Source organism: Mustelus asterias, chromosome 1, assembly GCF_964213995.1.
Source record: "Mustelus asterias chromosome 1, sMusAst1.hap1.1, whole genome shotgun sequence".
Lineage (NCBI taxonomy): Eukaryota > Metazoa > Chordata > Chondrichthyes > Carcharhiniformes > Triakidae > Mustelus > Mustelus asterias.
Window position 1 is genome coordinate 116,330,501 of NC_135801.1, and position 14,367 is coordinate 116,344,867.

A 14,367-nucleotide genomic window follows, 5' to 3' on the forward strand; every position below is an offset into this window, starting at 1 on the left:
TCGCTCCCTCAGGTCCAATCCTGACATTGTTATCAAACCTGCCGACAAAGGGGGTGCTGACCTCTACCTCGCAGAGACTGAGCGCCAACTCTCAGACGCTTCCTCCTACCTCCCCCTGGACCATGACCACACCACTGAATATCAAGCCATTATCTCCAACACCGTCACTGACCTCATTTCCTCCGGATGCCTTCCCCCCCACAGCTTCCCACCTCATAGTCTCCCAACACCAGATCTACCTACTTCCTAAAATCAACAAAAAGGACTGTCCTGGTAGGCCCATTGTGTCAGCATGCTCCTGCCCCACTGAACCTATTTTCTCTTACCTTGACTCCATCCTCATTCCCCTGGTCCATTCCCTCCCCACCTACATCCGGGATTCCTCTGATGCCCTGTGTCATACTGACAGCTTCCAGTTCGCAGGCCCTAACAGCCTCCTATTCACCATGAATGTGCAATCTCTCTACATCTCCATCCCACACCAGGACGGCCTGAGAGCTCTTCACTTCTTTCTTGAAGAGGCCTGAACAATTCCCATCCACCTCCACTCTCCTCCGCCTGGCTGAACTTGTTCTATCTCTCAACAACTTCTCTTTTAATTCATCCCACTTTCTCCAAATCAAAGGAGTAGCAATGGGTACCTGGTACTCATAGCTACGCTTGTCCTTTTATGGGGGATGTGGAACATTCCTTGTTCCAGGCCTACCCAGGGCCCTCCCACAGCTCCTTTACCAGTATATTGATGACTATTTTGGTGCCGCTTCATACTCTCATCTAGACCTCGAAAAATTCATCAACTTCGCTTCCAGTTTCCACCCCTCCATCGCCTTCACCAGGTCCATTTCAGACACTTCCCTTCCCTTCCTTGACCTTTCTGGCTCCATTTCCGGCAATAGACTATCTACCAATATTCAATACAAGCCCACTGACTCCCACAGCTACAGCTACAGCTCTTCACACCCTACATCCTGTAAGGATTCCAACCCTTTCTCTCAACTCCTTCGCCTCCGTCGCATTTGTTCCGCTGATGCCACCTTCCAAAGTGGTGCTTCTAATATGAGCTCCTTTTTCCTCAACCATGGATTCCCATCTACAGTTGCCAACAGGGCCCTCAACAGCGTGCGGTCCATCTCCCGTGCCATGACCCTCACCCCCTCCGCTCCCTCCCAGAACAAGGATAGAGTCCCACTTGTTCTCACATATCATCCCACCAGTCTCCGCATACAAAGCATAATCCTCCGCCATTTTCGCCAACTCCAGCGTGGTGCCATCACCAAACACATCTTCCCTTCTCTCCCTCTGTCAGCATTCCGCAGAGACCGTTCCCTCTGGGATAACCTAGTCCACTCCTCCACTATACCCAACACCTCTCCCATCACTCATGGCACCTTCCCATGCAATCGCAGAAGGTGTAACACCTGTCCCTTTACCTCTTCTATGCTTACCATCCAAGGTCCAAAACATTCATTCCAGGTTAAGCAGCGTTTCACTTGCAACTCTTTCCTTTGGTCTATTGCATTCGCTGCTCCCAATGTGGTCTCCTCTATATTGGAGAAACCAAGCATAGACTGGGTGATCACCTTCGGTCCGTGCGCAATCAGGATCCTGACCTTACCGTTGCTTGCCATTTTAACACACGATCCTGCTCCCATGCCCCCGTCTGTCCTTGGCTTGCTGCAATGTTCCAGTGAAGCTCAATGCAAACTGGAGGAACAACATCTCATCTTCTGGCTAGACACTTTACAGCCTTCCGGTCCCAACATCGAATTCAACAACTTCACATGATTTGCTCTACCCCACCTTGACCCCTTTGTTTTCATTCTGATTTTATCTACCTTTTATTTCTTTATTGTCTTTCTTCATTTTTCTATCCTCCCCCACTCTTTCCCCCTACTTTTATCCCCCTTCCCGTACCTTTTCTCCCCGTTTGCTTCTCCTTTTCTGAATCTTACCTTTGTCCCATTCATTCATCACCCCCCCGCCCCCCAAAGGCTTGGAGCTCCGAAAGCTTGTGTGGCGTTTGCTACCAAATAAACCTGTTGGACTTTAACCTGGTGTTGTTAAACTTCTTACTGTGTTTACCCCAGTCCAACGCCGGCATCTCCACATCATGAAAGCTGGCATGGACATGATGGGCCAAATGGCCGCCTTCTATGTTGTAACTAATCCACCAGCTCCAATACTATGGGAGTTCCAATTTCAGGCACTCAAGACCTGTTCAGCCAGTAGCAGTCATTTTTACTCTCCTTTCTTCTCTGCACGAAATTCATCCTGCACAATAAAACAAAGCTAAATGAAAACCTAAACCATTGTATAAATCAGACTCTTCAAACATCTGATGTTCCAAGACAAAAATCTCCAGGTCTGGATTTAGAACAGTTTTAGATTATGATGTGCCCCCTTTGTTGAGAACTGCAGCTGAAGCGGCAGCGGCAGCATTGACTTGCCAGTCTCAATCATGGTTGATTTCATATTGTCACAGTGCCTGGTGGGGCTGAGTGGGAAGGGGAAATGACGGTGCTGAGCTATTTCCGGCTGTGAGATGGTGGTTGCTGGTTGTGGTTGAGGAGCGGCTGGTGTCGGCCGGGTTTGGGGCTCTTGTTAAAGGTAAACACGGGGGATGGAAACACTGCGCTTTCTAGCAGAGCGACGAGGCTTGGCCATGATTTTGCTGCAAAGCACTTGATGAACGTGTCTCTTTAAATTTGGATTAAAAATAAAATGTACCGGGAAAGCTCAGCAGGTCAGGCAGCATCTTTGGGGAAGAAAGTGCCCAGAGTTGCTGAGTGTTTCCAGCTTCTTTGTTTTCATTTCAGATTTCCAGCAATTGTACTTTTGTATCAGGCTCTTTAAACATGGACCTTAGCTTTTTTATTGTAGTAATAATAAGCTAATACATTACAAAGTAGGAAATGCCATCTGTTATATGTTCCTATATGTTAAATACAGAAGTGACAGTGAGGCCACTTCCAGTTCCTCCAGCGCTGACTGGTTGGACCTATTTTGAGGAACCATTAAGTGTGGTTGTGGATTGCCTTGTGTCACTGAACAAGAATTAGCACAAATACCTCTTTTAAGGAGTGCGAGTACCAGTGTGCCAGAGCTGATGGCAAACTGTTCAACTTATCATAGGTCATAGAATCTTACAGTGCAGAAGGAGGCCATTTGGCCCATCGCATCTGCACCAACCACAATCCCACCCAGGCCCTATCCCCATACTTTCATGCATTTACCCCAGCTAGTCCCCCTGACACTAAGGGCAATTTAGCATAGCCAATCCACCTAACCTGCACATCTTTGGACTGTGGGAGGAAACCGGAGCACATGGAGGAAACCCATGCAGACACAGGGCGAATGTGCAAACTCCACACAGACAGTGACCCTAGCTGGGAATTGAACCCAGGTCCTTGGTGCTGTAAGGCAGCAGTGCTAACCACTGGGCTGCCTTGGCAAGACAAAGTGTGTAATGTCCTTGTCTGTGAGTTGCTGTTTGCTAGTGATGCAGTTCTGCTATGCCACTCGGAAGTTCATGTGAAGCAGCCTGTAGATCAGTTGTTCTGGTCTGGCAAGAAGTTTGGACTGATAATCAGAGTCAAGTTATGGGTAGGCCATAGAGACTCCACCTTCCATCAACATCAATAGACTCTGGCCACTCTTGCTGGCCAGGCACATCTTGGATCTGTAATTTGGCAGTGCCAACTGATTGGGCCAAAGGGTTTGTCTTGTGTGTAAGTTCCATGTAATTGAGTTTTCTATGTAGTACTTAATGTGTAACAGCTGATTTAGTAAGTTGAGTTAGTGGAATTATTATTTATGTATCCCATCAAGCCTTGGCAAAATTCCTTCAGTCTGAGCCTATCTTGGATAAAGCCGCAAAACTTTGTGATTACAGCTGTGGTGCACTTTTATCCTTGTTCTTATCATCCTCTCCATGGCACTTAATTCATTGGACCATTTCAAGTTTCTCCACTTGGTCCTTTTCTTTCAGCTCTTGATTTCACTGCAACCTGTTCCAATACAGACCACAAAATCCTTTGCTCTTACTGCTATATGGTATAGTTCGAATTTCCTCAAGCTTTCATTCCTGATTCCTTCTTATTTTTCATCTACAGGCAGTTCCATGGTGATATAAACTGACAACATAGGGCTGGTTTTTATATGTATCCCATTGATAGGGGAGGCGGTTGTGTAGTGGTATTGTCACTGGTAATCCAGAGACCCAGGGTATAGCTCGGGGGACAAGGTTTCAAATTCCACCATGGCAGATGGTGAAACTTGAATTCAAGAAAAATCTGAAATTAAAAGTCTAATGATGACCATGAAATCATCTGGTTCACTAATGTCCTTTAGGGAAGGAAATCTGCCATCCTCACCTGGTCTCGCCTACAAGTGACTCCAGATCCACAGCAGTGGATTGACTCTAAAATGTCCTCTGAAATGGCCACTCAGTTCAAGGGCAACTAGGAATCAGCAATAAATGCAGACCTAGCTAGCACTGCCCCTTCTTGACCACAATTCTATTGCCAAGTCATAGAAAATGTTTGGCTTTCACCCTAATTTGCAGTTACTCAGTCTGGCTGAACCAAACTCTGTTCCTTTTTTCTGTTTGACCTTGGTTTCAAAATCCATATGGTATCAATCGTTTGCTCCTTCACAACATTTGCTCTCATTTGCTTTGCCTCACTCGCTCTGCTGCTGAAACACTCATCCAAGATGTTGTTGCCTCATTAATACTGCCTTAGCTTTTGTCCCCAGCTTTTCTCTGTGCGAGCTCTGACTCATTTTAATGGCCTGCCATGCATAATAAGTATGTGTATCTTCCTATCCCTTTAGGTCTCCATTAGGTTTCCAGTCCCTGAGTGCATTGAGTTCAGATTCCTTGCTCTGAGTTACAAATTGCTCCACAGCCTCATCCCATCCTATCTGTACAATATTCTACAGCTGTAAGTGCCACCATGCATCCTCCTAACTCTAGTCTCTGCCTATTCATCATCTTAACTTTTATCTACCTAAACCCTTCTGTTATGCCATCTCTATTCACAGCCTCCTCAAAACTTCCTCTAATGTGCACGCTTTTGGTTAATTGCCCTAAATCCTCACTGATTGTTCAGCGTCCAGTTTTAATTTTGGAATGTGTTTACCTTAAAAGTGCTGTATAAATACGTGTTATTATTGTCCTTTTAGGCCATGTTTGTATTTCTAGTAGCTTTGACCATATTGTAGTTTTTTTGTCAGTTTATTCCACAAAGGTATCTTGTACTGCATTTTGAAGTACAGAGTTATGGTCAAAACAGTGCAGATATCAGAAATCTAAACAAATACTGGAACATTTAGTGGGTCAGGCAGTATCTGTGGAGACAACAGAGGAGTTCATGTTTCAGATGTGGAGTTTTGGCATGTTTTGAAAGGTTGACACCCAAAATGTCAATTGCAAGCGTTATGAGGTTTGAATTGCCCTCTGAAATATAGTAATATAGGTTTGAGCTGGAGAAATAATGGTAGAATTACAAGCTCGGACAGAATAAAGTGAGCTGAGCCATTAGTTGATGCAATTTTGGTTAAAAAAACTTCTGATGGCACAAGCTTCCTTGTGTATTACGAAGTTGTTTAAACTGTATTTTGTCATTGCAAAGTACAGGTTTGATGTAAAACTAACTTAGTTTGCCCTACCAGTCTTCACCTACCAGTCTTAATTTGGTGACACAGTGATTAGTACTAGTGCCTCACAGCGCCAGGGACCTGGGTTCAGTTCCTGGCTTGGGTCACTGTCTGTGCGGAGTTTGCACATTCTCCCTATGTCTGGGTGGGTTTCCTCCTACAGTCCGAAGGGCGTGCTGGTTAGGTGGATTGGCCATGCTAAATTCTCCCTCTGTGTACTCGAAAAGGCGCCGGAGTGTGGCAGCTAGGGGATTTTCACAGTAACTTCATTGCAGTGTTAATGTAAGCTTACTTGTGACACCAATAAATAAACTTGAACTTAATTTAGACTTGATTCATGAATTGTCAGCATGGATTCAAAATCCCATAGATTCCAGCTATTTATATATATTAATTTGAATGAGGGAACTAAATGTAATATCTCCAAATTTGATATAAAGCTGGATGGAAGGGTGAGCTGTGAGGAGGATGCAGAGATGCTTCAGTGTGATTTGGACAAGTTAGGTGCATGGCACATACAGTATATGGATAAATGTGAGGTTATCCACGTTGGTTGCAAAAACAGGAAGGCAGAATGGCTATAGATTGAGAGAGGGGAATGTGCAACGAGACCGGGGTGTCCTTGTTCACCAGTCACTGACAGTAAGCATGCAGGTGCAATGAGCAGTGAAGAAGGCAAATGATATGTTTGCCTTCATAGTGAGAGGATTCAAGTATAGGAGCAGAGATGTCTTGCTGCAGTTATACAGGGCCTTGGTGAGCCCTGGAATAATGTGTGCAGTTTTGGTTTCCTTATCTGGGAAAGGATGTTCTTGCTACGGAGGGAGTGCAGCAAAAATTTACCGGACTGATTCTTGGGATGGCAGGACTGAGTAAAGATTGAGTTGGTTCGGATGATATTCGCTGGAGTTGAGAAGACTGAGAGGAGATCTCATAGAAAGCTATAATATTCTAACAGGATGAGACAGGGAAGAAATGGGCAGGATGTTCCCGATGGCTGAGGAGTCCAGAACCAGGGGTCACAGTGTGAGGATGCGGGGTAGACCATTTAAGACTGAGATGAGAAGTTTCTTCACCCAGAGAGTGGTTAGCCTGTGGAAATTTGTATCACAGAAAGCAGTTGAGGCCAAAACATTGTATGTTTTCGAGAAAGAATTAGGTATAATTCTTGGGACTAAAGGGATCAAAGGATCCGGTGGGGGGGAGAAGAGGAATGGTGGGAACAGGTTACTGAGTTGGATGATCAGCCACGATCATAATGAATGGTGGAGCAGGTTTGGAGGGTCGAATGGCTTACGCCTTAAAAAAATTAAATCAATTTTTTTGTTAATAAGTGGGAATTGTATTTATTTAAACAGCATTCTATTAGAATAGTGTTTTATTCAGTTTGTTAATAGTTTAGTTAATTTGTTCATTGTTAGTTAGGTAAAGTGTTACTTGTTGATTTTAGAGAGTGTCTCAGGTAGTTATTTTGATTTAACCATTAAAAGTTACTGCAGAGCAGATCGTACTATTTCTCACGCACTTTTAAAAGATTATATAGCGAGGTACTCCTCTTTGAATGGTTAGGTGTTAGCTCAGAGGGAACCAACCTCCCCTTTATAACAGTACCAATGTAGTGAAGTTTGAGGAGAAGCAGGGCAAATCAGACAGCAGTTTTCTGATTTGCATGTTGACAGCACATGTAGAGACACAGGAGGTTACTGTCCTTTTTACTCCTGAATATCAGTAAGCATTATAACTATATCGCAAACTCCTGGGACAGTAAATGTGTGATAAAAGAAATCCAGCTGTTTTAGTTGGGTACTTTGTTGCATACTTTGGTATAGTAGAAAGTCATGATGTGGAGATGCCGGTGTTGGACTGGGGTAAACACAGTAAGAAGTCTAACAACACCAGGTTAAAGTCCAACAGGTTTATTTGGTAGCAAATGCCACTAGCTTTCGGAGCGTGCTGCTCCTTCGTCAGGTGGACTGGGAGATGTGCTCACAAACAGGGCATACAAAATCTCACTAGCTGTCCTGTCTGGAGACAAAACACATCTCTTTAACCTGTGCTTAATGCTCTCTCCACTCACATTGTCTGTACCTTTAAGACTTGATTCGCTGTATTAGCATTGGTTAGCTTGATTAGCATTCCAATCATTATTCCGTAAATTGAGTTTTTGTCTCTGTATGCCCTGTTTGTGAGCACATCTCCCACTCCACCTGACAAAGGAGCAGCACGCTCAGAAAGCTAGTGGCATTTGCTACCAAATAAACCTGTTGGACTTTAACCTGGTGTTGTTAGACTTCTTACTATAGTAGAAAGTGTCAGCCTTCTGTCTGGTAAGACTTTGGTTTGCACTATGATGATCAACTCTGTTAAGCTCAGGAGCCCCACTATAGAATGTGTAATGAAATATTGTACCAGCAGCTTGAATCGGAGCTGGCACAGATGTAAGGTGATTGGCAAAAGAGGCAGAGCTGATACGAGGAAAAGCATTTTTGTGCAATAAGTGGTTAGAATTTGGAATAGACAGTCTGATAAGATGGGAATATAGATTCAAGAGTAGCTTTCAGAGGGAAATGGATAAAGACCTGGAGGAAGAAAAATTGCAGCGATATAGGGAAAGAGCCAGGGAGTAGAAATAACTGCAATGATCTTTGAAGAAGATGATTTGATGGGCTCAGTTGCCTTCTTTCAAGCTCTACTATTGTACAGCAATTGGCAGAGACATTTAGAGAAAATAGTTCCTTTTGTTTTTTAATCTTGGGTGAGTGTGTATAGAATAAGTTGTGTATACCATGTACATGGCCCAACCATCTGGTGACAAAGAATTATCGACCTGAAACACTAACTCGGTTTCCCTCTCTATAAATGCTGCCAGACCTGTTGAGTAATTCCAGCATTTTTAAAAATTTAATCTATTATTGCTATTCTGGGCCATGTACATTAGTAAACTGAATATTATTTTAAAGTCATTGTCAAGAAATTTGAATAAAGTAAAGTTTTAAAAATGTATAAAATAAAGATTAAAGAAACTTGGGTAAAATAGAGTTTGAAGAATGAGATGAAAGAGACATTGATAGGAGTGTAGCTGTCTAAAGGAGTATTGTTATGAAAATTAGCTCAGAAGCAGGGTAAACAGGTATCTACTTAAGTGAAGTGGGGAACAATAGAATATAGAATTTTACATGTTAAAACTCCAAATTAGTTCAAAGAGGGATGCATAAGAATATAGTGCACATTTGTATGCTAAAAGGCTGGCTTCTAAGGTGAGTTGTTTCAGGTAGGAGGAGATCAAAAGAGAAATATGGTATATCAGTAGCCAGGTAGCTCTGTCCTGACAGGAGAGGTGGAGAGGAGAATAATGATAAGCAACTGAAAAACAAGTTACGATCACAGCCACGTCCAGCTGGAAAGATGAACCCTCCCGGAAAGGAGAATTATAGGCTAGAAGCTGCTGATTTGAAAAGCTCATAGAAAATGTATGCTGAACTGAAGAAAGGCTTCCTAAACTTAAAGATGACTCATGGGTGGTAACTATTCACTAGATTTAGCCCATAGAGTTATACTGTATGGGATGATCGTTTTGGGACAAGGCTCATTTCTCAAGAGTTCAGGGACATAGATGGGAATGAGGTTATTAAGGTCCTGAATATAATGTGTTTTGTATTGTGGCATTTCTTTTCTGTTTTTACATGTTAATGAGCATTCTTTTATTTGAATGGTTACAATAAGACCCAATCTTTCCCTCACTGTTTTGCATATCTTTTATCGCATTATACTAAATTAAAGAAAGACACTATTAAGAACCAGTTTTCCGAGTTACCCTTCTGAGTTTTGCGATACTCTTGCATCTAACATCAGTGGGATTCTTAACATTGAACATTGGTTCAGTGGATCCCAGCCAAAAATGAATTAAATTTTTATGATTAATGACTTTCTGCAAAATAGGATATTATATTTTTTTTAGCTTTACTTGAGACAACATGACAGACACTTCAATATTTTGTATGCCTTTCCTGAAATGGCTTCCATCTTTTTCTGCAGGATTTGGATCAAAATCTTTACAATTCTATTCGTAAAGATAAAAATTAGAACTATGACCAAGTTTGGCATTAAAAACATATTTTGAAGTGACTGGTTCCATAATTTTTGGAAATCTCAATACTGAAACATAAATAAACATTATACTGCTGATTTGCAGTGGTCACAGTTTCTGACACAGCCCGTATTTGTTCAAATATGTCTGTCTTCCTATAAAGTAGACTTACTTATCTCTATTCAGGTGATATCCAGTCCGTTTTTTTTGTGCTGAATACAAATACTTTTTATCAACTGAAATTATGCTATAAGTGTAAAATGAATTTGCTAGTGCTGCCACCGGGTGATTAATGAACCTTTCTACTGTTGACAAATGCAATGGAAATAAAATATGGAGAATTTCCAGAATCTCTTCAAACCAGTAAATAAATTCAATACCAGATCATAAGTTAGATGCTATCAATTGTAATTTTTATAAAGTAAAATTATATGGTACCAAGAATGAAACAGCAAATAAATATAATAATTGTTGTGTTTGGCCTTAGACAATTGTGGGTGGCACAGTGGTTATCACTGCTGCTTCACAGTGCCAGGGACCCAGGTTCGATTCCCAGCTTGGGTGACTGTGTGGAGTTTGCACGTTCTCCCCGTGTCTGCAAGTGTTTCCTCCGGGTGCTCCGGTTTCCTCCCACATTCTGAAAGACGTGCTGGTTAGGTGCATCGGCCATGCTAAATTCTCCCATAGTGTACCTGAACAGGCGCCGGAGTGTGGCGACTAGGGGATTTTCACAGTAACTTAATTGCAGTGTTAATGTAAGCCTATTTGTAACACTAATAAATAAACTTAAATAAAAGGTGGAGGGAGGAGGCAGGTGAAGGGAAATTTAGAAATCCAAAGAAAAATGTTGAGGCAATAGAATGGTATAGCAATTTAGATAAAGACAAACAGGTGGGCAGAAAGTGATACTGTTTAATGGTCATGGTGCAGCAGTGAAAAAGGTCCATGTAAAAAAAAGTGACAATAAAATTAAGCACTCTTTATCTGAATCCAGGAAGCAATCGTAACAAGGTCGATGGTGCAAATAGGGATAAATGGGACTGTCAGTATTACAGAAGCATGGTTGTAAGTTGATCGAGGCTGGAAAATAAATATTTGAGGCTACCCAAGTGTTCAGAATGACTGCGAAATGGAGAAGGACGAATAGCCCTGATAATGAAGGATGACATAAGGACAGTAGAAAGAAAAGACTCGGGGATCAGAATGTAAAATCAGTATGGGTAGAAATTCGGAAAGAAAAGTGTCAGAAAATACTAGAGAGGGCAGCAGTTACATCATCGGATAGAGCATTAAGCAAGAAATAATTGGAGCTGGTAAGAAAGACAGTCTAATAATTATGGGGTCTCTAATCTGGACTGGACAAAGAAAATTTGCAAAAGTAGTCTGGAAGATGAATTTGTAAAATGTTTTTGCGACAGCTTCCTGAAACAATACATTATGGAACAAACTAGGGATAAAGCTAATTTAGGTCAACTATCGTACATTGAGACAGGGTTAATTGATATTCTCATTGCAAAACATCCTCTTGGAAATAGTGATCGTAATAGAATTGAATTCCATGTTAAGTATGTGAGTGCTGTTCTCAGCCCAAAACAAGACTCTTAAACTTAAACAACGTCATTTACTGAGGGCAGAAAGAGACAGAAACCAAAGCACTCATAAGAGTGAAGAACTTAAACTAATAAGATTAGAAAAAAGTGTTAGAGAAACTTAAGGGACTGAAAGCTGACAAATAATTAATCTGATGGCCTAAATGGTAGGGTTCCAAACGAGTTTGCTACAAAGATATTTTGTGCACTTGATATGATTTTTCAAACTTCACTAGATTCTGGAATGGTCCTAGTAGACTGGAAGTTAACAAATGTAATTGTGATTCATTGAATTGAGTTGATTTATTATTGTCACATGTATTGGAAAAAGTATTGTTTCTTGCGAGCTATACAGTTCATAGAATACATTGGAGAGAAGAAAAGGAGAGGGTGCAGAATATAGTGTTGCCGTTACCGATATGGTGAGGAGAAAGATCAGCTTAACATGTGATTGGACCATTCAAAAGTCTGATGGCATCAGGGAAGAAGCTGTTCTTGAGTCGAGAGTTCTGAGTATTTTAACATGGTAATTTAATTTTAGTAAGAAGTCTCACAACACCAGGTTAAAGTCCAACAGGTTTATTTGGTAGCAAATACCATAAGCTTTCGGAGCACTGCTCCTTCGTCAGATGGAGTGGAAATGTGCTCTCAAACAGTGCAAACAGACAAAATCAAGTTGCAGAATACTGATTAGAATGCGAATCCTACAACCAGCCAGGTCTTAAAGGTACAGACAATGTGGGTGGAGGGAACATTAAACACAGGTTAAAGAAATGTGTATTGTCTCCAGACAGAACAGCTAGTGAGATTCTACAAGCTCAGGAGGCAAGCTGTGGGGGTTACTGATAATGTGACATAAATCCAACATCCCGGTTTAGGCCGTCCTCATGTGTGCGGAACTTGGCTATCAGTTTCTGCTCAGCAACTCTGCGCTGTCGTATGTCGTGAAGGCCGCCTTGGAGAACGCTTACCTGAAGATCCAAGGCTGAATGCCCGTAACTGCTGAAGTGCTCCCCCACAGGAAGAGAACAGTCTTGCCTGGTGATTGTCGAGCGGTGTTCATTCATCCGTTGTCATAGTGTCTGCATGGTTTCCCCAATGTACCATGCCTTGGGACATCCTTTCCTGCAGCGTATCAGGCAGACAATGTTGGCCGAGTTGCAAGAGTAGGTACCGTGTACCTGGTAGATGGTGTTCTCACGTGAGATGATGGCATCCGTGTCGATGATCCGGCACATCTTGCAGAGGTTGCTGTGGCAGGGTTGTGTGGTGTCGTGGTCACTGTTCTCCTGAAGGCTGGGTAGTTTGTGTAAAATTTTGTGTAAAATTTAATTTTACACAGAATTAGCACCATACTCTATGGACGTTTAAAATTCCCTCTACTTTGCCTTAACAGTGTGCTCCAAGCAAATCAGTTTGCACTTCAGAAGTGTAAGCTTACATTTGTATTTCCTATATCAAACATCCTCCTAGTTTATGCTGCCTACTTGTAAGAACTATGGAACTATTGATTTACAAGCCTAATGGGATTTATTCTCAGTTCAGACTATGTTTGAAGCCAAGTTCCAAAGGTGTGAACGTTCATTATTCAAATCCACTGTGCGATCCATTCCCTTGTGCAATTTTAAAGATTATTGAAGTTTATATTCTGATAACCTTCGACTGGTACACCAAATTAATTTTGTTCATCTTGTTAGTGTTCAGGATGACAGCAATCAAGCATGCTTTACAGAGGGATATTTTCACTCCAAATGATGAACGATTGCTCAGCATTGTCAATGTTTGCAAGGCAGGCAAAAAGAAGAAAAACTGCTTTCTATGTGCTACAGGTACAGTTTAACACTGTATATGGTCAGTTTTAATTAATGTTTTATTAGTATGTGTCTAGGGAGGTAACTTTTTTTTCATTAGCAATCTGAACCATTGTTTTTATTTCTGTTAATCCATACACTTTTAATTTCAAATTGACTGAACGCAGCAAATATCAGATTTCCATATTTTTTGTATCTTTATTACGAGAAGCTAGTTGAAACCTTTTATATGTTGAGCTATAACTGGAGCCTGTTAAAGCTATTTTGCTGTTAGTATTTAGCTGATTGCATCATATCACTTTGATCAATTAAAGACAACTACTCTCAGCAGAAGTTGGCGTTGTAGGTTTCAGCACTATTGTTATAGTTCACAATTAAATACTCAGAGAAAATGAAATACTTTGGTCTATCAAAATATTAAGCAGTGCAATACAAATTAGGATTTATTTTGCTTTCAGTTTTTGTTGCATCACTTGTATTTTAGCCAGACAGCCTGTTACATATAGACTATAATTTGATCTCTGCTTTGTGATTCTGCTGCAGTTTTGATTGGCATCAATGTGTATATGTTTTACCTTCACATATGATTGAGTGCAGAATACCATAAAAAGTACTACCAAAGCCTGAAACAGATAACATGACAACTTTTTCTGGTAAACTAGCATTACAGTTACGCCCCAAAAGACCCTTGTACCTTCCTTGACCTTTTCCTGTTTGTTCCTGGCATGAAATGGATCCTCAATTCAGCAGCAGCGACAATTTCCATTCATCTAGCACCCTTTGCATCATAAAACATCCCAAGATGCTTCACAGGAGTGTTATCAAACAGAATTTGTCACTTAGTCCTTTAAGGAGACCATGGGAAAGGTTATCAAGAACTTAGCCAAAGAGCTAGGTTTTAAGGGGCATCTTGTATCTTAGGAGAGAGAGGCAAGGATGTTGAAGGAGGGAATTTTGGAGTGTAGGACCTCAGCAACTGAAGACATGACTGTCAATGCAGTTAAATTGGGCTGTACAAAAGGCCAGACTGGGGGGAGGGTTATGGGGCTGGAAGAGGTTAGAGCAGTGCCTCTGCCTCCCGAATGTTTTCCCATTGGGACCCCATTTTGAAGCTTTGAAAATGCCATGACCACCTCAGTGGGAGCTGACTGTGCGGAAGGGTGGCGGAGGAGATCTATGTTTGACGGGACAGAGGTTTTTTTCTTAACATTTTTAAGAACTT

At 41.7% G+C, this 14,367-nt stretch overlaps 1 protein-coding gene across 9 annotated transcripts in view; it reads left to right on the forward strand.

Annotated features, from left to right (window-relative positions):
* Positions 1-2,528: 2,528 nt before the first annotated feature.
* exoc1 (exocyst complex component 1) overlaps positions 2,529-14,367 on the forward strand; it is a 73,868-nt gene continuing 62,029 nt past the window's right edge. For 6 of the 9 annotated variants that reach the window (XM_078217347.1, XM_078217323.1, XM_078217339.1 and 3 more), the window contains exons 1-2: positions 2,544-2,607; positions 13,032-13,163. In XM_078217347.1, the coding sequence (XP_078073473.1) occupies positions 13,040-13,163 (124 nt within the window). In that variant the 5' untranslated portion in view covers positions 2,544-2,607; positions 13,032-13,039. Of the gene's footprint in view, positions 2,608-13,031; positions 13,164-14,367 lie in introns of all 9 variants that reach the window. The other 3 variants (XM_078217371.1, XM_078217379.1, XM_078217364.1) reach the window with 2 other exon arrangements.